The sequence below is a fragment of the Aquarana catesbeiana genome, linkage group LG02, assembly GCF_042186555.1.
Source record: "Aquarana catesbeiana isolate 2022-GZ linkage group LG02, ASM4218655v1, whole genome shotgun sequence".
Lineage (NCBI taxonomy): Eukaryota > Metazoa > Chordata > Amphibia > Anura > Ranidae > Aquarana > Aquarana catesbeiana.
The window spans coordinates 168,025,869-168,053,017 of NC_133325.1; the positions used below are offsets into that span (position 1 = coordinate 168,025,869).

The 27,149-nt window shown below is 42.1% G+C and overlaps 1 protein-coding gene across 2 annotated transcripts in view; it reads right to left on the reverse strand.

The window, feature by feature from the left end:
* Positions 1–5,835: 5,835 nt before the first annotated feature.
* The window catches only part of PIP4K2C (phosphatidylinositol-5-phosphate 4-kinase type 2 gamma), a 174,482-nt gene continuing 153,168 nt past the window's right edge, over positions 5,836–27,149 (reverse strand). For both annotated transcript variants that reach the window (XM_073613779.1, XM_073613778.1), the window contains 3 exons: positions 21,711–21,960; positions 12,020–12,123; positions 5,836–10,807 (listed from right to left, as the gene is read on the reverse strand). In XM_073613779.1, the coding sequence (XP_073469880.1) occupies positions 10,727–10,807; positions 12,020–12,123; positions 21,711–21,960 (435 nt within the window). In that variant the 3' untranslated portion in view covers positions 5,836–10,726. The remainder of the gene's footprint in view (positions 10,808–12,019; positions 12,124–21,710; positions 21,961–27,149) is intronic.

Here is a 27,149-nt window from a genome sequence, read left to right on the forward strand (position 1 = left end):
TCATGCCACAGCACAAGGTAATACTATCATATCATCTCACCTCACTATCATACATTGTCATAATTGACTGGCTCTTCACTCATTTCACGTTTTTACTTCTCACATTTTTGCTTGTGTTTGTTTTTGTTCCTCACTTTTCACCCTTTGCCAACACTCAGCTATTACACCATGCTTTCATCACCACATGCACTTTCTTAGGGATTTATAACCCCATCCACTGCACATATTTTCACACACAGACTGGGCACTTTCTGTGTACCTATTGTGTTTGGTAGTAACACCAATCTATTTGGATCATTCACTTTTCTCTGTTATGTTTTCATGTTCATCCTTACACCTACTCCATGTGACACAATCAACATTCTAAAATATGTACACACCTTCAGTATATATATATATATATATATATATATATATATATATATATATATATATATATATATAAAACTAAAAACAAACATTTACAATGATGACGTAAATACTAGTTTACCACTTTATTAATGGCCAACTATGGATGTCTGTTGCAGGTGTGCACTCCTTCACCCCCTGGGGGGGTGTGGATTTGTGTGGCTCCTTGTAAGCCCCTAGGGGCTGGCTCTCTACCCCCGCTCGGGGAGGTGGGGATCACCTGCGTACCACTTGGACCCCTCTATGGCTCTTAATATTTCTATTAGAAACACCTACTTCATCCACAACGGTAAAATTCATCACCTTGATTTATTTAATGCGATATTTTTCTAACAAAATCTTTATAATTCTGAATATTTGTACTATATTTTTTATAGACTCAAATGTGCCCCCTGCAGAGACCGCATACAGGTCGAAACGCGTCAGGGCTTCGGTATTTTACTGTACTATGTAATGTAAATGATGTGTCAATGCACTTTTACCGCCTTATGGATTATAACTGCATTTTTACAGTTTTATGTAACTTGTATTCATCATTGGATCAGACTTTGTATAAGTACATGACATTATTGGACATTTTGTCAATAAATTGTCTTTACAAAATCAATATCAATGATTTTTGTAACATTGTACTTTGCTGTTTTAAAGCCCCACTGGGGAATCCACAACTCTTTTGGACAGCTTGAAGTCTTTTGTGGTATTTGTGGCTGAGGCTATTTTTCTTCTCAGATGGTAAAGCTGCCCATTCCTCTTGGCAAAAAGCCTCCAGTTCCTGTAAATTCTTGGGCCGTCTTGCATGAACTGCACGTTTGAGATCTCCCCAGAGTGACTCAATGATATTGAGGTCAGGAGACTGAAATGGCCACTCCAGAACCTTCACTTTATTCTGCTGTAGCCAATGACAGGTCGACATCGCCTTGTGTTTTGGACCATTGTCGTGTTGGAATGTCCAAGTACATCCCACGCACAGCTTCCTGGCTGATGAACGCAAATGTTCCTCCAGTATTTTTTGATAACATACTACATTCATCTTGCCATCAATTTTGACCAAACTTCCTGAGCCTTCTTGTAGTTCACACATCCCAAAACATCAGCTATCCACCTCCATGTTTCACAGTAGGAATGGTGTACCTTTCAGCAAAGGCCTGGTTGACTCCTCTCCAAATGAAGCGTTTATGGTTGTGACGAAAAAGCTCAATTTTGATCTCAGCACTCCAAATGACTTTGTGCCAGAAGATTTGAGGCTCGTCTGCGGTTTGGCGTATTGTAAGCGGGATACTTTGTGGCATTTGCGTAGTAATTGCTTTCTTCTGGCGACTCGACCATGCAGCCCTTTCTTTCTTCAAGTGCCTCCTTATTGTACATCTTGAAACAGCCATACCACATGTTTTACGAGAGTCCTGCATTTCACCTGATGTTATTTGTGGGTTTTTCTTCGCATCCTGAACAATTTATCTGGCAGTTGTGGCTGAAATTTTAGTTGGTCTACCTGACCGTGGTTTGGTTTCAACAGAAATCATTTTCCACTTCTTGATTAGAGTTTGAACACTGCTGATTGGCATTCTCAATTGCTTGGATAGCTTTTTATATCCCTTTCCTGTTTTATACAGTTCAACTACCTTTTCCCGCAGATCCTTTGACAATTATTTTGCTTTTCCCCATCACTGAGAATCTAAAAAACATTGGTGCAGCACTGATTGAAAGATGCAAGGGTCTGTCAGGAGTCCAGAAACGCAATTACCTTTTATACACACACACCAATTACAAGCAAAAAGATCATAGGTGAGGATGGTTACCTTTAATAGCCACTCAAAACCCTTTGTGTCAACTTGTGGGCATGTTATCAGGCCAAAATCACCAGGGTATGTAAACTTTTGATCAGGGTCATTTGGGTAGTTTCTGTTGCGATTATGATTTAAAGAGAGTAAACACAGTTGACTGATAATAAATGGCTTCAGCCAAGCACTAACCATGAGTGAAAGAAAAGTTTTTGTGTTATTCGTATTCTCTGAAAAATGGCCAAGAAATCACATTCTGCCAGGGTATGTAAACTTATGACACAAGTGTGTGTACACACACACACAACTGTTGTGCTGCACTATTAAGGTATAAATTGTTTGGTGTTGTGAGATCACCAAGTGTTTAGCATGCAACAATTTTGAGCTACTTATCCGAGTTATATAGTTTATTAGGTTCATATATATATATATATATGTTGAGATTTTGCTGATTGTCACTATATTTCCTATAAGCACCCTGTGACCAAGTGCCAAGGTTGGGCACCCAAGCAGGATCCAATTCCTGAAGCAACATTATTGGCCATACAATGGTGCGGGGTCTGGATATGGCTGCCAAGGTTGCACTGCTTCTTTTGCTGGATTAGAAGACAATGAGGATTTTAAATAATAAATAATCTGAATTAAAATAACCTAGTTTAGCATAGAATGATTTCTCCGTAGGGGAGAAGAGGTCCATCATCCAAGGCCAATGTCCAAACACCTGAATAGGTGCCTATGGATATCTAGCCTGTATTAGGTACTGTACAATTAAGATACATGGTTTGCAACCTAAATGAAGGTCAGATCACATTTTAGGAGCCATCAATGCCCCTAAATGATCACATCCACAGTTGCATTCTGTTTTACTTATAATTAGGAATATATTATTATATATATTTTTATTGCCTGCTGTATGGTTTCTTTCCAAACATTAATTAAAACAGGCCCCTCGTGTTTCAGAAAATATTTCACAATGTATAACACTATTTCACAATTCTTGCAAATACACACCAGAAATGCATCTATTTTATAAATTATTTTATTCCAGAGCTCTTTTTTGCCTTTCAGTTGGAATGCAATACTATAACAGAATCTGACAAGTACCATTCTTTCAATAGACTGTATGCAATACTATGACAGAACCTGGCCAAGAAAAGGGGGGAGGGCCCCGACACACTTTATTTAACCACTTGCCTACTGGGCACTTAACCCCCCTTCCTAACCAGACCAATTTTAAGCTTCCGGTGCTCTCACATTTTGAATGACAATTACTCAGTCATGCAACACTGTACCCATATGAAATTTTTGTCCTTTTTTTCACACAAATAGAGCTTTCTTTTGGTGGTATTTAATCACTGCTGGGTTTTTTATTTTTTGTGCTATAAATCAAAAAAGACTGAAAATTCGATAAAAAAAAAAAAAAAAAATGGTTTGTTAAAATTTATTGGTGAGTGTTGCAGTGTAGTGCACAGTGTTGACACTGAGCAGCGCTGTGGGCACTAAACATCCAGCCCACAGCGCTGCTGCCATCTCTCCCCCTCTCCTCTTGCAGTGTACCGATCAGTACACAGAGGGGAGGGAGGAACCGGCTTCATGACGTGACGCCGGTTTGTTTACAAGTGATCGCTCCGTCATTTGACGGAACGATCATGTGGTAAACGGCCGCGATCAGCGGCTATTTACCGTGATCCAGTCCTCTGGACCCGGCGGTCACGCATGTTCCCGGGGGCGCTCGGGAGCAACATTCTGGAATGACGTCCCATAGACATCCACCCAGAATAAGCCAACCATGCTGTAGCCTTCTTTCGGCTATGGTCCGGTTGGCAAGTGGTTAATTAGAAACAGAATCATTAAAAAAAAAAATAAAGTGATAGCAATTCTTTAAAGTGTTTCTATAGCCCAGACTTCAGTTTTGGTTAGGGTAGGAATTGGTAGAACCCTTTTCAGTTTACACAACGCGCTATAGATATAGATATATATATATAGATATATATATATATATATATATATATATATATCTATATATATATATATATATATATATAGAGAGAGAGAGATTATATATAGAGAGATTATAGATAGATATATACCGTATTTATCGGCGTATAACACGCACCCCAAGTTTAGGAGAGAATTTTAAGGAAAAAAACTTTTAGGAGGGAAGTTTAAGGAAAAAAAAACTTACATTAAAATGCCCATCAATGCAGCCTTATTTGTCCATCTGCAGCCTTTTCAGTGTCAGTGCAGCCTTGCCCCAGTGCAGCCTTGGCAGTGCAGGTTTGCCCCAGTCCAGCCATGTCAGTGCAGCTTTGTGGTAGATTTAAATATGGCGCAGAGACTACAGGGATACTTCGGAGCCGAGATACACATACCCGAGTGTTCTCGGCTTTCTTCGGCGCCGCCGTCACGCCCAGTCCCGCCCCTGGACCTGTGTTATGTCCATCATAGGGCGGGACTGGGCGTGACTGTGAGCGGCGCCGAAAAAAGCAGAGAACACTCGGGTGTGTGTATCTTGGCTCCGACGAGAGCCGAGATACACATACCCGAGTGTTCTCGGCTTTTTTCGGCGCCGCTCACAGTCACGCCCAGTCCCGCCCTATGATGGACATAACACAGGTCCAGGGGCGGGACTGGGCGTGACGGCGGCGCCGAAAAAAGCCGAGTACACTCGGGTATGTGTATCTCGGCTCCGAAGTATCCCTGCAGTCTCGGCGCCATATTTAAAAGTACCCACGGCTGTGTATGTCGGCGGCGACCGCGGCAATTGCCGCGATCGCTCCAATAAAACACAAAATCGGCCTATAATACGCACCCACGATTTCCAGGGGAAAAAAGTGCATGTTATATGCCGATAAATACGGTATATTCATTCCACACTGGCTTCAGTTACATTCTCCTGTTCTGCTGACAATCAAAACTTTGAAATGGTTAAAAAAAAAAAAAATCCCAAACTTCTCTTAAGAATCATACTTACCTAGCTAGATGCAGCATTAGTCCAATGTTGCATCTGTCCCCTGCCAGCTTTACGACTGAGAACAGAGCGCTCAAAGACCACTGATTGCTCGGTTCTCAGTGTTACGTGAGCAGAGAGCTGATGACTTTCAGTCTCTGGCTCTCTGCTCTGCCCTCCGTGCTCACTGGAGCACTCTGATGTGGAGGGGATGGGAGCGGCTGGCTCAGGCTGTCAGTAGCTCCCTGAGAGGCTGAGCCAAGGTGCCGGTCCAGGCTCCTGGGTGGATCTTGACCATATAGTTGAGATCCTTCCCCAGCCTGGACCAACTCTGTGATGTCACCCAACAGCAGGCTTCAGCTAACTGCAATGCTTTGGTTGTACTTCTCCTTTAATGACCATAGTCACCAAGATAAACAGAGCAGGTACCTACCAAGACACACAGCAACAAAACATGACAGGGTTCTAAACCTACTTTGCTTTGTCCAAAACATTTTTGGCTACCGATACAATTTAATTCAAATTTCTTAGTAGCTATTTTTCAAATTGCATAGCTATTAAAAACATATCACTACAATGATATCTTAGAAAAAACACTGCAAAACTGTACTGGTGTCCTTGGTATAAAACAATGTCTTAGGTAAATGTACTTATCACTTTAAATTGAATTATACAGTGAACAGAACGTGTGAAAACAAGACCGTTGAAAATTGTTTATTTACAGAAAAAAAGCATAAGGCACTTTTATGAAAATTGTCAGTTATAAAATAAAGACCAGCATACAGTATATCTTTCCTGAATCGTTCTTGGACCCCTGAAAAAGTTATGGTTTAACAAAATACATAAAACTATTTTTTAGTCACCCCCCCACAGAAAGGCAGTCAGAAACACAATCTTTATTTTTTGCCTACAGTAAAGGTAAAAGCTGAACTCCAAACAGTTCCAAAATGCCAATTAATGAACATATGCATTAAAAAATAAATACATTTTATGATGCAACCAGTATAAATACTTAAATTTGACTTAATTTTAACAGAGCAAAATGTACTTGCTTACTGAATACAGGGCCAACGGCCATGTAACCACAAAGAGAAAAGATGAATATTAGAGAAAAAAAAAAGTGCGACCTTACATTCAGCTCCTGATGGTGGTGCCTAGGCAAGGGTATCCTGATCCTTCTGGCAAGATCCTGGGAATGCCAAGGATTACAAATCCCTTAAGATGATTCTGCATTACACTGGAGCATCTTCTCAGCATTCACAGGATGTTAGCAGAGGGAATCTGATATCATTCTCTAGTGCACAAGCCAGATGTAAGGATTATCAAACTTTTCAGCACAGGCTTTTGTTTGCCACTGCTTTAATGCAAGATTATACATTTTTAGCGAGGTCGGTATTTGATCTTACATGGGTTATTAATACTAACCTGCCAAAAATGTAAAGGCCAAGTTCACCGTTAAAAAAAAATAAAAATAATGAATGCACACTTTTACAGAAAGATTTTTTAAGGAGCCAGCACAGCATTGCACCTGTGATCAGTGGGTCGTGGGCACAATGCCAGGATCCTGCAGACTCTTCCTTCAGCTCCCTGCCCATACCGAAGATACGGGAGCTGGAGGAAATGTTTTTGGACTACAAATGCAGGGGGATTAACACAATTGTATTGCATTGAGAGCTGCTGCAAGGTAGAACCCCCACCCAGTGTCAAGGGGGATGGAGGAGTTTGCTTAACATGTTACAATTCTTCTAAAGGAGATTTATTTTTCCAGCAGTTTTCATCATTTATTATACCTTGCGGTTTATATAATTTTCACATAAAAGGCATGACATGAGCTACCCTTTAAGCATGTCTATCCCAATCACAGTGAAGCTTAATTTATTTAACCATGTGTAGAGTGTATAAAACTCTGCGATGTGCGTTTCCTATTTTAGAAGGCAGCAGATAAGACTCAGTTTCACACTAGTAGTCCAATTAGGTCCACCCGCCAGTTTTTCAGGTGGACCCTCCATTCTTCTCTATAGAGCGGCAGGTGTAAACAAACGTGTCCATTTACACCCACCTACATCCGATCTGATAAAAAAGGAAGGATTGGATCCCCTTCAGTCTATTGGATCGTATACATCCGACCATCCATAGAGGAGAGTGGGCTGTGTCTGCTCTGCATAAATGAAAACGTACACGAACCAGAAGACAGATCCTACACTCAGTAGGTGGACTCCTCCCCATGAGAAAGGGGCCCAAGTCACCTTCTAAAATAGTAAATGCAAATCACAATAAAGTTCTATATACTGTACACATGGTTAAAAAAAAAAAAAAAAAAAACTTAGTTTTGACAGGGTTAGACATGCATAGAGGTAATAAAAATGATATGTTACAGCCTAAATACGGGTGTAACATTGCAAAAGATTGCTTTAATCTTTAAGTATTATAAGTTGTCTGCAGCTCTCACTGCCAGAAAATCGTTCACAAGAACATCACGTCCACGATTGCCATCAACTGCTAGATTGTTATACACCTCTAAATATAATCTAAAAAACAGCCCATAAAACTGCTTAAAATATATTCAGAAATTGTAAGCAACAAATATAATTGTATATTCTTCCACTTGCACTGACTTCCATTTTGGTATTTTAGCAAAAAACCCTTGCCACAGTGTATTTAAATTATAAGCTGCCTCCCCAGTGTAAATACACTTGTTGCAAATCAAAATCAATAGTGGGCACTACATAAATACATCAATCCCAAAAGTCCTTACTAGTAACAGAATTCCAATACCAAATGTTTATGTAGCACCCACTATTGGTTTCCATTTTGGTATTACCTTATTTTATTGCCATGTATGGACATTAATGGGGTTCCACTTTAATTTGTAGGTGTGCATCTACCCAACTTTTTCTTTGCTTGCAGAATTGTATATTACACTAGCCTGAACCACACCCTGATGAAGGTAAACTATCCCTCATCACTAAGTGAAACATTTTCTCTTAAATTGGTTTTACTTTTTATATAAGGGTCATTTTGAATACCAAGATATTAATGCCAGAGCTGTGCCCTGCCCAACTATCACCCCCCATCCAATACGAAAAGGACAGGGAACAGTGGGGTGGGTCTTGTTCCAGGAGCAGATCTTCAAGTTATTCCTTTTTACTTCACTGGGAAGCAAAAAAGCATGTGGCTCATTATATAAAAATAATTGTTTGAAATTCTAAAACGCCAAAAAAAGGGTCCACAACAAAAAGATTTTAGTCCTTTTCTTACAGTAACATTTTAAAAGCAACATTTAAATATACCCAATGAACTATTATGAACAGTGTCATAGGTTTTATGTAAATTACAACTTCATTAAAGTTAAGCTGTCTTTTAAATTCCCCACCTCCCTCAGTGTAGGCCATGTGCATATACTAGGAAGGTAGGTGCTGAAAGTGCAGTTGCTAAATCTACATTAAAAAGGCCTTATAAATAAATGTTATTGAGGTTCATAAAAAAAAACATTTAAAAATTAAAGTTAAAGCATGTGATCCATCGGCTTGACAGATATCGTTTGAATGTACTTCAAAATTGTGTTTGCTTTTAACATTTGATTTCAGAGTGAATGGACCTTCCCAAACGAAAACATCCGTTGTTGGAAATTAGTTAAAGAAAAAAAGTTTACATCCTGTTCCTTCTAATTGAGATCCTACTATTTTGCTGCACACTCAATGTACATAGAGGATTTCCAATTAAACTTTAATTTGGCTGCATTCCATGCAATGGTTTTGCCATGCAGTTCCTCTTATTTGATTACAAGCCTGCATTACAATGGCTTGCTCAAGTATCTAAACGGTGTTAAACATACAAAAGGTTCCAGGTAGCCAGGGGCCATGTGATCTCTGCCAAAGATTTAGGTAATGTTGCAAAACTAAAATGCAGTGTTTTTATTCATACCAGAAAAGATGCATTTGCTTTGATAATGATCAAACTTGTATGGAGTCACGTGAAGTCTACTCTAAGGACTTGTCTGCTTTAAATTGGCCTGTTGTCTACAGTAAAGAAATAAAAGCATAAGAACCGCATTACAAATCTGATATATTTAATAATAAAGCCAATTATACCACCCACCAGAATATAAAAATAACATAACCCTTGTACTGCGTGACCTCAAAGAGCACCATCAAGGCACATTGGTTATTATGTTGATCTCCAAGGAAACCATATTTACCCTACCGGAATGAAAGCACTCCCTGGAAACAGTATTTTACAGGAATGCAAAAGAAAATGTCATATCTACTTGAAATGGCAAAGAACAAAAATCAAAACAAAACCCAACAGAAAGAAAAAACTCCTGCAGCCCATTGTCACAGTTCCAGGGTGCTGGTTCTACCCGATGTTAACAGAAATGGTTCAGCAGATCTACATGGTGGAGCTGCATTTAAAACCAAAGCAAACATGCCTGTAAATCAGACATTTATCAGTCACACGTGCCAAGTTATAAATGTGCCAGAAGCTTAACTTCAGCATTATACACTTCTATAGAAGGGCATTTACACTGTTAACTGTAAAAGCCCATATTAAAGTTTAACACTTTTTACCTCTTAGTCCAGTACTGCTGTGTGTTATGTCCGATTTCTGCTTGGAAAGTAAAAAGTACACACCTGCCCCCTCTTCCACATCTTCTAGGCACAAGTGTCCTCATGCATACTTAAGCCAGCTATAGATGCTGCGATTTTCTTTTCTGCAACCACAGGAAAATAGCTTGATTTCGCCATCAACACAATTAGCGTTGATGGGGGAATCCCTCTTGCAGAGCTACTGTGTTTTCCCGACGGGGGACGCTGACCCTCCCGGGAGAACACAGCGATTATTGCTAGTGGCTGTAGCAGTTGGCAATCGCATGAGAAATTTGTCATGCTGGATTGACTTGAGTACAATCAGCCTGCCCATACATGGTGTAAATCTCGGCCAATCCCTGCTGAACCGGCTTAGGTTCGAACCATCTATGGCTGATTTTACAGTGCTGAGGAAGGGGAAGGAAGGAGGCTATTTGACCATATCTAACATCAAGACTACAAAGCGCACTGAACAGAGTGATCAAACTCTGGTGCCTTTATACTCACTGGATAGCTACCATAACATGAAAGTGGAGGCAAGACTATAAAAACAGAAGTTGTTAGTAAACATCTATTAAAATAAATAGGAAATATGACAAAAAGAGTGAAGATAAGACCAGCAATATTATTGAATGTAGCTTATATGACTTGAACCAGTGAATCAAGCATCCAATTTCTAATTTTGCATTAAGCCAGAAATAAACAGCTAATTAGCAATGTGGAAAAATCTCTCTCTCTATATATATATTTTCTATTTATTCAGTCCATCAAAGTTTTCTCCAGCAGTAGTTTTCAAAACACTTCAGTAAGTGGCTTCATGAATATTGGCCAGTTTGTTGGTAAACTCTTTCAAATTAAAATGTTAAAGCTAAAAGGCAAAAAGAAATCCTTGGCCTCCTAAAATTAAAACAGTAGAGTTTTGATTTAGTCTTAACAGGATTTGCAATACTGCAGTCAGATTATATACATCTGAGATCCTAATCTGATGTGCCAACTCTGAAGCCTTATGCAAAGATGTTTGTGACAAATTCCAGGAATCTCTTCCCATACTGGTCTGGATGAACAGTAGAAATCTCAGCTCCAGCCTAGAAAACAGAGGTAACATTGGTAAGATACTTCTTCGAAACAGATTTATAGTACTGTGATTTATAGTACTCTTCCTCTTTATAGCCACAAATGTTTTCTGTACAGTTTATATCTTTACATTTTGTAGCTTATTGCATACTTCGTATGTGTAGACACTGCTGACCACAATGTCACCATTTGTCGCTTACTGCTATGGTGACCATCCAAGCAGTTCTTTGTTCTGCAGCCTGTTTTCAAACGTTCCTTTAGGTTTTTCCCCCTTTTACTCTGTTTCATCCTCTTTTTGTAATCCCTTTCCTCATCCATGCCCTCCTTCAATACTAGGGGCTTCCCTGTCATTACGCCATCTGTGGTGCTGTGATCCCACACATGCTGCCATCAGTCATGGCGCTAAAATGTACTTACATTAAATGCTCAGGGGCTAAATTTTCCTCATAAAAAGGACTAAGGCTTTTGACCTTTTCCAATTCCCTTCATGCTGATACCATCTATTTACAGGACACACATTTCTCCAAAGCCTGTTGTCCCAGTTACTTTTCTGCCGCATAACTCCAAATTTACACTGCAAGTGCATCATTGAAACCATGTCAGATGCCACAAGTCGAATGGTTAGGACAAGGATTCGACTTCAGTGATATTCAATGGGCTGAAGTAGGAACAAAGTCGGACCAAAGTAGTGCGGGAACCTTTTTCAAAGTCGGACCGACTGGCGCCGGACCAGTTAAGATGGATCTCATAGGGAACCATTGATTTTCACACATCATGCGACACGTCGTAGAAGTGTGATCCCGGCCTAAGGGGTAGATTCACTCACTGCATAATTTTGCAATGCTCCACTACTGAGCTATTTCCGCTGGATCTTCAAATTCAATACCTCACCACAGCCATTAAAGAGCCAAGCAATGAAGTTTGACACATTTTGCTGTATTTTACTTAATATAAAAAAGAGAAATTTACAAGACAACAATAACCTCCTGCAGCAGTGGCAGTAGATGGTCAGAAAAAAAAAAAACCCAGTTATAGACCCACGAGTAAAATGAGAGCTGCTGGGTGAATCATTTCAATGGAACTGTGCCAAAAAAACAAAACAAAAAAACTTCTGCAATAAAAATAAAGGTGTGCAGTGTTATGTATATAATGTGTTTGTTATTCCCAGCAGGAGATTTCTCTAATGCAGTATACACAACACAACAGAAATACTCTGACATTACCCCATGCTTTACGGTTTTCGCTGCATGAGCAGCTTTCTTCTTTGCATCATACTGTGTTAAAATATCGATGAGTCCCATGAAATAGACCTCTTTCTGTGGAGCACCTGTAAAAATGCAGACAGAGCAGAAAAGTCAAAGTGAAGTCCAGTATGTGTTTTTATTAAGTATGATTTATGTTGCACTTTGTCCCATATCTGATTCTCTAAACTGCAGAAAGAACGGTGAAATAGGATTTTTGACCTATAGCACCAATAAAACCTTGTTCTGGAGTAGCGTACAGGACACAGGATCCTTCGTTTTTAATCATGAGTTAATATATGCAGCTATCTTCAAGTGATGGGACACTGGCCAAAAAAAAAAAGAAAAAAGAAAGCTGCAGGGACATCTCCATTATAAGATGGGGCTGGTGGGGGGAGGTGTTTTTTTTTTTTTTTATTTACCTTAATACAAAAAAAAAAAAAAAAAAAAAAAAAAAAAAAAAAAACACATTCTGCCTTTGGAACCACTTTAATCTTACAGTAAAGGACACAGGCAAAGTATTCAGAGATTCTGGGATGTCCCCAAGCAATGAATGAGAAGGGTGAACAACAACTAGGTTAATAACTGCCAGCAGCCTCAACAAGGATCAAAAGGCCCAACTTCTCAGTGTCTCAGCAAGAACCTTGCGGCCAAAAGTTACAGCCACAGAAGATTGGATGCCCACCTGGTAGAACTTTGAAAAGGTATGTACAGAGCACCAGGTGGTGGCCTTACAAAACTGGGCTACATAGGCCAGATGCCAGAATGCCCAGGAAATTTGCAAAATTTAGTGGAATGCGCATGTAAAAGCCCAAACAGGAGATTCGTTCGAGAGTGCAAGCTCTAACGATTTGCTTTCTTTTCCTTCTCACAATGAAGGACTTGGAAGCAGGGTGCCAATTAGGAGGTCCTGAGGACAAGAGAAATATGGAATCAGTCTTCCTGATGGAAGCTGTTGCTTTGCAGTAGACTCTTATTGCTGACTACATTCAGGCAATAGAGAAATTTCCTTTTGAAGCAGGACATAAGGTTTTTCGTGCCGTCTTTATTTAGCTGTAAGACTGATAGCACTTTAGGTAATTTTTCGATGCTTTGGAGCAGGGCATAATTTTAGTAGAACTAGGTATTGGTTTAAGTGGGAGACCTTGGAAAGAATTGATGGTCTTGGACATAAAACATTCTGGTCTTTGTGAAGGATTAGGAACAGCTTCTTACAAGAGAGCCGCCAACTCATACATGTCTGACAGATGTGATGGCAACCAAAAAAAGCACTTTGTAAAAGAGGTCATCTAAGGGGATATTCAAAAGCCACTCTACTGCGCTCAAATAGTGAACTGAGAGGTGCACAGTGTAGTAGGGCTGGGAGACTTTCTTAACCACCTCAATACAGTGCATTTTCGCCCCCTTCCTGCCCAAGCCATTTTTCAGCTTTCAGCGCTGTCGCACCTTGAATGACAATTTCGCGGTCATACAACACGCGACTCAAATGAAATTGTTATTTTTTCCCCACAAATAGAGCTTTCTTTTAGTGGCATTTGATCACCTCTGCGGTTTTTATTTTTTGCGCTATAAACAAAAGAAGAGTGACAAGTTTAAAAAAAAAAAAACACACAATAATTTTTACCTTTTGCGATAATATCCATTTTTTTTTTCTTTAAAACAAATTTTTTCTCAGTTTAGGCCGATATGTATTCTTGTACATATTTTTGGTAAACATTTTTATTTTTTTAAATTTTTTTTACTAGTAATGGCGGCGATCTGCGATTTTTTTATCGTGACTGCGATATTGCGGCGGACACATCGGACACTTTTGACACATATTTGGGACCATTCACATTTATACAGCGATCCGTGCTATAAAAATGCATTGATTACTGTATAAATGTGACAGGCAGTGAAGGGGTTAACACTGGGTGGTGATCGAGGGGTTAACTGTGTTGCTAGGGGAGTGATTCTAACTGTAGGGGGCGGGGACTCACTAGGGGAGGAGACCGATCGGTGTTCCTCTGTACTGGGAACACACCATCGGTCTCCTCTCCTCTGACAGGACCGGGGATCTGTGTGTTTACACACACAGATCCCCGGTCCTGCTGTGTTACCGGTAATCGCGGGTGCCCGGCGGACATCGCGGCCGCCGGGCACGCGCACCGGGTGCCTAGTGACACGGCGGGCGCGATAGCCGGCGCGCCCGCCCCCTGGTGGCCTAGGAAAGCGAGGACTTCATATGACGCCATCCTGCAACGAGAGCTGCGCCTCCTGGCCGTCAATTGACGGCCGGCGGTCGGCAGTTAAAAAAAATAAAATAAAAATCTTCGATTCTCTTAAAAAAAAAAAAAACTCGATTCACGATTCAAATTTTTTTTTTTTCTTTGGAAACTGCGCCGGTCCCGAGGTGCTGCGGGCATGAGCTTTTAGGCGAGGCCGCGGCTTTGGCCTAGTCCACGGCATCCAGCCTCGCGGACTAGGCCGAAGCCGCGGCCTCACCTAAAAAGTCCTTGCCCGCAGCTCTTCAGGCCCGGCGCGGTGTCAGCGCCAGTCTGGAGGCGCTGCGGGCATGAGTTTTTAGGCAAGGCCGCGGCTTCGGCCTAGTCTGCGGCGTCGCAGCCTCACCTAAAAACTCATGCCCGCAGCGCCTCGGGACCGGCGCGGTGAAAAAAAAAAAATTTTTTTTTAAAAATCGATTTGCTTAAATTTTGAATCGATTTGACCTCTCGACTCGATTCAAGATTTAAATCGTTTTTTCCCCAGCCCTACAGTGTAGGAATTCTTCCTCAATGGGTATCCTTATAGACTGCAAAACAAGAGAAGGGCGTACCAACCTAGCGCATTACCACAATAAATTGAGAATAAAAATTGTTATACTCACAAACGCATAACATATGTGCGCATATCACAGCAAGTGGGACCAAATCGCCTTCAGGTCCGCTGTAATCTACCAATAGTGTGGGAAGACCAGGAGACGTTCGTGGTGGCTGACATGTTTCAATGGTGAACCCTCTTCAGAGCCAAAGTAGTGAATGCACCTTTCGCAACATGTTAAACCCATATTCAGGGTGTAACATGTTACTGTAGCACTGCCCCTCCCCCCCACCGATGCCCCGCTGTGACAGCGAGCAGGGGATCTTCCACCCCCCCACCCCCCCCATTGCTGTGACAAAAGTTCTTTGAATGTGAAAACTACAAGTACCAAACGCAGCCTTTGCGACTGTCGGCTTGTAATTCTCAATGAACTACCAGGGGGCTGTTGAGCTCTGGTAGTCCATTGATTCTTCCTGGGAGGATTGAATTTGTTTTCTAGAGTGATCCAGTGGTCACAGATCACTCATTCCATTAATTCATTAATAGGGAATGCGTTTATAAGATTTTGAAAAGTCTCTATACCCAAAGTGGCTTGGCAAGACAGAAGAGAAACAAATTCTACAGTGCCAAGGCTTTTGCTTATAGTAGCGAGCTTATCCACATTACCAAGCACATTGTGTGACGCTACCCCTTAACCACTTGTGGACCGCCACCCGCAGTTTTACGTTGGCTGTTTGGAGGATATCGTTGTTTTGGCAGCAGCTAGCTGCCATAACCCCGGTATCCTCTTCTTCAGCGGGTGGTCAGCTACAAGATAAAAGTGGTTTCTGCGGCGGATTCGCCACAAGATCACTTATCGGTAGCGGGAGAAGGCCCCCCCACCGCGATCCGGTGCCCTTCACTACTTACTGGAGCCGTCGGCAGCGGCGATCCCGTCCTTCTTGTGGCCTGACATGGAGACGAGTGAGGGGAAGATGGCCCCCACCTATCTCCATATCATTGCAGGGCGGAAACGACGTCAAAACGTCACTTCCGCCCATAGCTCTTAAAGGTCCATTTTTTTTAATTGACATTTTTTCTTCTTGCATTTTAATGTAAGTATGAGATCTGAGGTCTTTTTGACCCCAGATCTCACATTTAAGAGGTCCTGTCATGTATTGTTCTATTACAAGGGATGTTTACATTCCTTGTAATAGTAATAAAAGTGACAATTTAAAAAAAAAAAAAAAGCGTAAAAAAAAAAAAAAAAAAAGGTAAAATAAATAAGAAAAAAAATATTTTTTTTAAACGCACCCCGTCGAGCTCGCGTGCAGAAGCAAATGCATACGTGACTATAGCACCTGCATATGAATACGGTGTTCAAACCACACGTGAGGTATTGCCGTGATTGGTAGAGCAAGATCAATAATTCTAGCCCTAGACCGCCTCTGTAACTTAAAACATGCAACCTGTAGAATTTTTTTATTTTAAATGTCGCCTATGGAGATTTTTAAGGGTAAAAGTTTGTCGCCATTCCAGGAGCGGGCGCAATTTTGAAGCATGACATGTTGGGTATCAATTTACTCGGCGTAACATTATCTTACACAATATAAAAAAAAATTGGGCTAACTTTACTGTTGTATAATATATATATATATTTACACACACACACACATATATACATATATATATATATATATATATATATACATACACACATATACATACCGTATATACTCGAGTATAAGTCGTTCCGAGTATAAGTCGAGGCCCTAATTTACTACAAAAAAAAATGGGAAAAACTTAGTGGCCCGAGTACAAGACGAGGGTGAGAAATGTACAGCTACTGTAAGTGGAAAAGAGGGTCAACAATGCCCATTTGCAGCCTCACTGTGCCCATTTGCAGCCATAGGTCCCCCAAGCTTCAAACTCAGTAGTTAAGGGTTCCTAGATGCCCCCTAGCTGTAGCCAAAATTTGGGGTCTCTGAACCCAAAGGGTCCCGAAATGACATTGCTGCAGATGGACACAGTTGACAGATTTTGGGGCCCCGTATCTTGGGGCCACTTAGTGTTAGGAACCCCAAATTTGGTGTGCAAACCCAGTGGAACTAGCGCCATAAAATATCCAAAGCTGGGATTTCTAGCAGCAAGTTTCCTCGAGATACAGGGCCCCAAATATTAGTTCAGAAAATGTCAAGCACTTTTCTGCAGCAGAGAATGACATTTTCCGAACCAGGTTTGGGGCCCTGTATCTCGGGGTAACTTGGTGCTAGGAACCCCAGCTTTGGATATGTTGTGGTACCAGTTCCACTGGGTTTGCACACCAAATTTGGGGTTCCTAGCACAAAGTGGCCCTGAGATACGGGGCCCCAAAGTCGGTTCGGAAAATGAAATTTTTTGCTGCAGAAAAGTGCTTGACTCCAGTATAAGTCGAGGGGGTCACTACATATACATACATATACACACACACACTCATACGCTACAGTGTAAAGTAGTAAGTGTACAGCTTGTATAAGTGTAAATTTGCTGTCCCCTCAAAATAACTGAAACACACAGCCGTTAATGTCTAAACCGCTGGCAACAAAAGGGAGTACATCCCTAATGTCCAAATTGGGCCCAATTAGCCATTTTCCCGCCCTGGTGTCATGTGACTCGTTACAAGGTCTCAGGTGTGAATAGGGAGCAGGTGTGTTAAATTAGATCATATCCAGAGGTTATCTTTGGGAAATAGATGTGCAAATTAGAGGGTCCTGCAATGAAGCTGCAATACAACATCAAAATCGGCACCGATACTGTGACAAATGGCTTGTGTTAGCTAGCTAAATACGGCCAGCAAACCTGCCCATCAACATAGAAAAACCCACCCTTCAGTTGACTAAACACGTCCCTCAAGCATCCAGGAAGAATAGCAGAAAAAGTTATGTTTTGCAGTACTGGCCATCTTTAAAAAATCCGCCACCTGTGCAGCACTGGCCATCATTTATAAATCCGCCCCCAACATGTACAAATCTGCCCCTCACCGACACGCCTCTGGAGCGCAAGGCACAATCAGACAGAAAAATTTCTTCCGTTGGCTATTGTGCACAGGTGCCGTCCCAATAGCTGATTGCAAAATCAGCTGTTGTGCTGTTCCATACGGCACATGTCCCGTTCGTCCCAGGCACTTCTAGATAGAACACTGGCACTGGGGAGCTACAATTCATTGAGGGAAACATGAATGCCAACATGTACTGTGACATACTGAAGCAGAGCATGATCCCCCCCCTTCGGAGACTGGGTCGCAAGGCAGTATTCCAACACTATAACGACCCCAAACACACCTCCAAGACAACCACGGCCTTGCTAAAGAAGCTGAGGGTAAAGGTGATGGACTTGGCCAAGCATGTCTCCAGACCTAAACCCTATTGAGCATCTGTGGGGCATCCTCAAACATCCACCAGCTCCGTGATGTCTTCATGGAGGATTGGAAGAGGACTCCAGTGGCAACCCGTTAAACTCTGGTGAACTCCATGCCCAAGAGGCAGTGCTGGTAAATAATTGTGGCCACACAAAATATTAAAACTTTAATCCCAATTTGGACATTTTCACTAAGGGGTGTAATCACTTTTGTTGCCAGCGGTTTAGACTTTAATGGCTGTGTTGTGTTATTTTGAAGGGACAGCAAATTTACACTGTGCAAATATATAGGTCTCATTTGGGGTGGCTTTTCCATCCTGTTGGTTCTCCCTCACCCTATGGATAGCACTCACCACTTTGTATCACGGCTTCCTACGATTCAGCACCAGATATAGTGTTAGCAACATGAATTCCATTTAATTTTGGCAGCTCACATATTGGGTACTAGAGTCTCCTCTTGGTGGCATTGGTCTCTCTTTATCACTCTCTTATTCTTCTTTGGTTGGGCTTCACTGACACCATCATAGTTACAGCTGCACTAACCTGCTCTATATTTGAGTACAGGATATTTGGCATATATGCTAAATTACACACGTCCACATTTTTTTTCTAGAAGCCCTCCAAGATGCTTTTGGCTACACTTGCAACTACCTTCAGGGACCACCAACTCCATGGACAATTGTCCTCCACTGGTGTTGCCATGTGCCACATGCAGCCACAGCTCCTGGAAAATATGCCCTCAGGGGAGCTTCAGGCTCTCTGTGCTGCACTTACTTCACATGGCAGTTGTGAGTATTTTACAGACAATGGGATACCCCCAATTTACACTCTTGTTTTTTCCTCTATAAAAAGGCAGTGATTTAGAAACCCATATATTTAATTTCAGATATACATGTTTGCTCCTGAAGAGTGGATAAAGATGAGTGGAAGAAAGGCCGAGTTTTTCAAGGGCTAGATGAGTACCTAGAGGCAGGGTAGGAAACTTCGGCCCTCCAGCTGTGGTGAAACTACAAATCCCATCATGCCTCTAACTCTAGGAGTCATGCCTGCGATTGTCAGGGTCTTGCAATGTCTCACGGAACTTGTAGTTTCAAAACAGCTGGAGGTCTGAGGTTGCCTACCCCTGACCTAGAAGAAGGCAGGGAGTCAGACAGGGGGAAACCATTTGAACAGAGGGTACTAGGGCCCTGTAGAAAGACTACTAACCCCTTCCCCTAAAAAACACACAAACTTTTGCACCAGAGTCATGTGCTGAATTGCATCTAGTGGGACCATCATTGGATCTACCAAGACCCCTTGCCCCTGCACTAGCGTTTTGCCATGTGCAGTGTCATAAGTGTCCCCAGAGGTGTACTTACAATCTCTGCAGCTGTGGATAAAGCAGTGTAAAGCCTTCTGTGACAGGCACTATAGCTATACTGTAAGAAATGGGAGCAGATGGTGCCAACTGAAAGAAGCACAATCAAAGAAAGAAAAAATGGCATGCACATTTGAGGTAAAGCGACTGAGGATGGGGCTGCCCAGGTGCCTGATGCAAAAGACTTGTGCCAGATCACTGGAAAAATGGCACCAAATTCAAATGGCCAACACTCCCACTCCATGGTTGTGACAGTGACCATTTAAGGTTCTGCAGTCCATGCTTCTCTGACCCTGGGACAAAACTTACAGGCACAAGCTCTGCACTTACTGCAGTAAATATCGTCACACTCCAAGCAGTATGTAAGGGGCCAGGCCCCAACCTTACATTGCCTTCCACCATGGGCATATCCACCTTCTGAAGGGATCTTAAGGGCCAGGGCTCTGCAGCCAGCAGACCATAGCCCCGGACCTTTATAGCACCCTGCAGCCAACTCAACAAAATGCACAATGTAAAGATGAGTGCCCAAGAAGATAAAAGAAAAAACTTCCACAGCAAAGAGGCAAGCTTCGCCTTGTAGACACTAGAAAAAGTCTGTGGCTATCTGGAAGTGAGAGGTGTTATATAAGGAATGCCATTTTTTACCAGTGTCCAATCACCATAAGGTAGTCGCAAATAGCACATGGTTAAAGTTAAAGCTCTTCCCATATACAGCTATCCTCTGCATGAGATCAGTCAGTGGAGTCTGGAGTGGTCTCTTGGTGCCCATAGACAAAAGGATTATAAGGATTATAAATATTATTCTTCCTCTGACAGCAGTGGATTTGCACAGGGCAGCCTGGATCCTCCTCTTCTTGGGTCCCTCTTTGCTGCTCCTGGCCCCTCCTCCCTCCTGTCAAGTGCTCCCACAGCAAGCAGCTTGCTATGGGGGCATCCAAGCTGAGGTGCAGCTCCATGTTTCCATTTAGACACGGAGCGGTCGTTTGGCTAACTGACTTTAATTGGGAGCCAATTACGCTGCTGCTTTGGCTCAGCCAATCAGGAGGGAAAGTCACAGGCGGCCGAGGGACTCGTGGACATCGCTGGACAGAGATGGGTCTCAGGTAAGTATTAGGGGGTGCTGGGGAGGCTGCTACACACAAAAGGCTTTTCATCTTCATGCATAGAATGCATGAAGATAAAAAACCTTTTGCCTTTACAACTCCTTTAACACAGCACCTTAAAATTTCAGGGTCTATTAATGGAAAGTGCTGCTAGGGCTTGCTATGTTGCTCTGTGTCTCCATGGTGGTTGACAAAGTCACTCACCATATACTGTTCACCAAAAAGGAAAGCAAAGGCAAAGAGAAAAAGATAGGGGGTTGATACACAGCGACCCTGAAGGCTCTGGTTTGCAAGGTCCTTTGCAGAACACCCCAGATTTCAGGCTACTGGTGAGCTCTGCAAAAAGAAAATGGGTGAAGGAACCTGAACTTCCACAATACTCAGAATCGGATACCTGATCTTTAAACTGTTCCAAAAGCCTGCTTTAAAGTGTAGGTGTGCAGTTCTCCATTACATGCACATTTCCTCATGCTTCCTTAAAATTGCTGCACATACTGAAAAAACTGAAGATCCTGTCAGAAATGTAGTCACCTCCTAACTTTCTGTAGTGGGATGACAACAGTGCAATGAAATGCTAAGCAGTGCTGTCAACTCTGTCTTGTAAGACACACAGAAGACACTGCTTGCTTTGAGGTCTCACTTATCTGATTGAAACCGCTAATAATGGATGAACTGCTCCTACGATGATTATACAATACTTCACTTGAAATGAAAGACATGAAAGAAAAACACAGCTCCAACTGCTGACTTGATGAAATGCAAGGTAATTATATTATGCAACATTGAATCATCACCTAACAAACAAAAAAAAAAGCCATGAGCACATAAGCAATATATTCAAATCTATTCATTTTTATGCATTCTGCTTTTTCACTAGATCACAATAGTTCTTCAATTAATGATAGCGTGAAAACACAGTAATACCACTTCCTTACCATACATTTGCCAGGAGACGCATGGGATGGAACCCCATTTTATTTTTAAATACCAACAATATCCCATAGAACCAAAATCATGAGTGTCAGAAAAGCAGACTTACCAGAGCTTTTGAATGCATATACATCAATGTAAGGGTCAAATTCTCCAGGGCCCAGAGGTTTATGGGAGTTCAGATATCCTGCAATTCCTTCTGGAGAAGTTCCATAAGAACCAACAGCGACGTATTGTCCTGGACCCTCAGTTTCAGCATCCTCCTCTTCCATCTCCTCTTCCTCCTCTTGCTCTGCTCTGGAGACATCATGAATTCCCAGCAGCAGACTATAGTCCATGATTTTTAATTGCACTAGAAACTAAGCACATTTACGTAAGAAAAGCTGGATTTTCATCAAGGGCAAACCAAAACCACTTTTTTCTGTTTTGGGTATAGTCCAGCTATGAACAATCCCTCCCCAGTATTCACTGCTGTTTTCCACCACCTCCAATACAGCCCTGATAAGCTGAGCTATAATTAAAGTGGATATAAACCCTTATATACCCACTAAAGTGACTGGCCTCAGCTGACATATATACAGATGAAAAACACCCTCCTACATAAGTTGCACCCATTTATCTGCAGCTATCTGCAGCCATCTTTTCTCTACATCTGTTCAAAGTCCAGAACTTATAAAGCTTGTCTGAGCTTTCAGGGAAAAAAAAAAAAGGAGGGTGGAGAGCTGAAATTACACACAGCAGAGCTCAGTGAGGAGAGCTCTGAGCGCTTATTGGAGTGAAGGGAAACCCCGCTTCAAACAGCAAAAACTTGTGATCCATGCTGATAGAGGAATGAAGCAGCAGACAGAAATGACACTTAAACCCCTTTCACACTGGGGCCGCCCGTGCATTAGCGGTAAAGCTCAGCTCGTTTTAGCGGTGCTTTACTGCTGCTTAAGTGGTGCTTTTTGCCCGCTAACGGGGCAAAAAAGGGGTTAAAAACGTTCGTGTTGTGGCGCTTCGGAAGCGCTGCCCATTCATTTCAATGGGCAGTTGCGTTTAGGGAATGCTGTATACAGTGCTCCCAAACCACCCCAAAGATGCTGCTTGCAGGACTTTTTCTAACGTCCCACAAGTGCACCGCCCCAGTTTAAAAGCACTCGGGTTTTCACACTCCAGCGGCATGGAAGGCAGTTTTCAGGGGCTTTACAGGGGCTATTTCTATAGCTAAAATGCCTGAAAACTGCCTCAGTGTGAAAGGACTCTTGAGACAAGTACACACTATTGGAGGATGCTTTAGAGCAGGGGTGTCAAACTCATTTTCATTATGGGCCGCATTAGTAGCATAGTTGCCCTCAAAAGGCCGGTTGTATCTAGAAAGCGCTACGTACAGAGTGCAGTGTTCAGGAGTGCGTTATGCACAGAGTGCCAGGATCAGGGGTGCGCTATGTACAGAGTGCAGGATTCAGGAGTGCGTTACGTACGGAGTTTAGGGGTGGGTTGTGTACAGAGTGCAGGGTTTGTGGGGTGCACTATGCACAGTGTGGAACCCGAACCCCCCCAGCTTCTTTGTATCTCTCTCCTACCTGATCCAGCTCTAGTACCTCCCTATGTAGGTCACTCTGCCTCGCCTTGCAGGGAGATCATTCTCTGTCTCAGATTCTGGAGATCTGTCCCCGCCATAAGTGCTTCCAGTTTGTTAGTTCCTGAGAGCAAAGCTGACCCTTGTAAACACAGAAGGCTTCTGTGCTTACAAGTGATAGTGGGGAGCTAGAGCAGAGGGTAAGTGCCAGAGGTGGTGGACTAGAGTTCAGCACAATGTGCCTCCAAACCTGGGGTGCGAGGGCCACATGACAAGACTTGGAGGGCCGCGTGTTTGACAGATATGCTTTAGGCTGCGTTCACACTGCCGCACGGAGCGGCTCACAGCAGAGGACTGATGTGTCCCTGTTCACCGTTTCAGGTCCGATTTCAGTCTGAATTTTTGGCTGAATTCAGACCTAACACGGACCAGAAGACACACAGGACTTCTGTGCAATTGCCACTGGAGCCGCTCTGGAGAGGCGTCAACCGGCTGCCATAGAGAGCCGTTCACAATCTCCTGACAGGGAAACCCGCATCCAATTCGCAATAGTGCAAACCCAGCCTTAGAGGAACTCCAGTCAAAGCTGTTAAATTTATAAAAATACAAATTCAGTCTTTTAAAAGAGCAATTATCCTATTTAAGAAGTTTATTACTAATAATCTTTACCATTTTCATGTTAAAAATTGTCTGTTTCCCCATTTACTGGTTTACTGCATGTGCCCATTTTAACTGTGGGCAGCTGAAGACCTGGCCACTCTATTCTGGGTATTACACATGCTGCTCCGCCCTGCAAGCCATGGAAATTCCCACACATGTGCACCAAATCTACACATCAGGCATATGCAGTAAGCACAGCCCTTTGCGTTCTTATAGCAGCGGCAGTAAACTTCCACGGTCACTGCTACAGCAACATGCACACAAGGGGCTGGAAATGCATGTGCAGTAAGGGCTTAGCACGGTCGCTCCAGGGCAATAAAAATAAAAAAAAATAAAAAGTGCTTCTAGCCCTTTGCTTACATGTTCCTTTAGCAACTTCCGCCACTATTATAGTAAAAGGGATGAAAAGCCATGTAGTCCCACAGCAAGTATGAATCAATTACATAGATGGAAGGCAATATTATATTAAAAATAACAAAACAAAAAAACACACCTGTTTGGATGCACACGTCAGTCTCCGCACGCCTCCTATCTCCGCCCTTATCCCTCCCTCCTCTGGCCCTCCCCCAACCCTCCTCCTCTGCCCTCCTACTCTTGCTAAAAACCTCTCGAGACGCAAAAACAAAAAACCCTCAATGATTTCTGAGATTAGGGATGATTGTATCCCAGGAGTCAAGGAGCCTACAGCAGCCTATGCGAATGATGTAGCTAGAAACAAGAAGTACACAAGAAAAGGTATTTAGTGGCAACAAAATATATTTTTTTCTTTAAACAAAGATCGTAACGGAAGGGGAGAAGTGGCATATTGAAGCAACTTTGTAAAATGACCGAAGTTCTGCTTTTGCTCATATTTCATGTCTGAGGTTTACAACCACTTTAACCACTTGTCTACTAGGCACTTTTACCCCCTTCCTGGCCAGGGCAATTTTCAGCGCTGTCACCCTTTGAATGACAATTGCACGGTCATGCAACATTGTACTCATATAGAAAATTAATCGACTCTCATGTTTTGCCGTGTAAATTGCCATCATCCCTTATACATTAAACAACAACCTCAAAAATGGGATTTTTAAGGCAATTTGACAAAAAAATATATAGAAAAATTCATAAAAATATCATATATAATTTTATTAATACACAAAAATTCATAAAATTTTAATGGAAAGAACCACAAGAAAAACATATGTTACATATATTTGAATGATATTACACAATAATAGACAAAAGTGGCAAAATCCCACTACAATCATGAAACCATCCAGACAGACAAAAAATGATAGGTAATGGAAAAGTCCAACGCGTTTCGAACAGTGCATACAATATAATCTTCATCAGGGACTGTAACCACCTATGTCAAATAGATTGGTTTGGAAACAGTTCTCCCTCAACACCAAAGATCCTCCTGAGAGTTTGTGTAATGCCGTGTACACTTTCCGGCAGAAAAGGTCCAACAGAATCATTCCATCATGTGTGGGCTTCATCTGACTTTTTCTTTCTAAAACTCTGACGGACCATGTTTCAAATCTTTCCGACGGAATCAGTTCCTAACGGGAAAACCGCTCGTCTGTATGCTATTCCGACGGACCAAAAACGACGCAAGGGCAGCTATTGGCTACTGGCTATTAAACTTCCTTTTTCTAGTCCAGTCGTACGTCATCACGTTCTAAACAATCGGACTTTGGTGTGACTGTGTGCAGGTTTCAGCTGAACTCTGTCGGAGTTTATACTGACGGAAAGTCCGGTCATGTGTACGCGGCATAAGCCTTTCATTGCACAAAGAGGCCATAGGGTAAAAAAACCCAACTAGGGCGTAAATAAAGGAATTCCCTAAAAAGAATGGTCTTCTGCCCTGGAGGATAAACCAAGGCTGAACCCCCCTCAGAGAAAATTGGGCTTCCAATAATAATGATCCCAACAAATAGGTGAGAAGAAGCTTCTTACCTGTTTGTTGGGATCATTATTATTGGAAGCCTAATTTTCTGAGGGGGGTACAACTTAGGTTTATTCTTCTCACCCATTTGTCGGGATCATTATTATTGGAAGCCTAATTTTCTCTGAGGGGGGTACAGCCTCGGTTTATCCTCCAGAGCAGAAGCCTTGGCAATTTGGGGTCCTGGTTTGGACCTAAAATTTGCCTAATTCCAACTGGTTTTTCCTATGTGTTGTTTGGACTACCTTTTCGGGGGCCACAGTTACAAATTCCGCCTTTGGATCTGGGATTTGCTATAACCTTAGTGTGCTTCCCCCATTTATTGACTGAGACCATTCTTTTTAGGGACCTCCTTTTTGTACGCCCTTGTTGGGTTTTTACCCTATGGCCTCTTTGTGCGATGAAAGGCTTACACAAACTCAGGAGGATCTTTGGTGTCGAAACGCGTTGGACTTTTCCACTACCTATCTTTTGTCATCTGGATGGTTTCGGGATTGTAGTAGGATTTTGCCACTTCTGTCTATTATTGTATAATATTATTCAAATACATGTAACATATGTTTTTCTTGTGGTTCTTTCCAGAAGAATTTTATTAATTTTTGTGTATTAATAAAATTATATATATTTTTATGCATTTTTCTATATTTTTTTTGTCAAATTGCCTTAAAAATCTCATTTGAGGTTCTTCTACATTATACTCATGAAATATTTATCATTTTTTTTCACACAAAGCTTTCTTTTGGTGGCATTTAATCACTACTGGGTTTTTTATTTTTTGCTAAATGAAAAAGGACTGAAAATTTTGAAAAAAACAAAAAAAACAAAATATTTTTCATAGTTTGTTATAAAATTTAGCAAACGGGTATTTTTCGCCTTCACTGATGTGCGCTGATGTGGCGGCACCAATGAGGCATTGAAAGGCAGCACTGATTGGCAGTATTGGTGGGAACGGTTGAGACTGCACTGATTATCAGTGCCTATGTCCCGTTAATAGAAGCTGGTTATCGGCTCCTCTTCTCTCCTCACGCTGTCAGCATGAGGAAAGAAAAGCTGATAACCAGCTTGTGTTTACATCCTGTGATCAGCTGTCATTGGACAAAGCTGATAATGTGGTAAAGGTCCACTCTGATTGGCCCTTTACCCCAATCTGTGATAAGCGAAGTCCGAAGGACTCAGTAAACACAGAAGCACGCCATGGGGGGAGGGGGGGCGCAGGCAGCGCGATCATGGGAGGACGTCCATGTACGCCCTCCCATCAAAGTAAGCCTGCGCTGTAGCTGTCTTTTGGCTATAGTGCGGGCAGGAAGTGGTGAAAGGGCCTACCAAAGTTCTACATATATGGAAAAAAAAAATAAGATTGTGCAGAGAACAGAGATGCAAATCCAATGTCATCTACC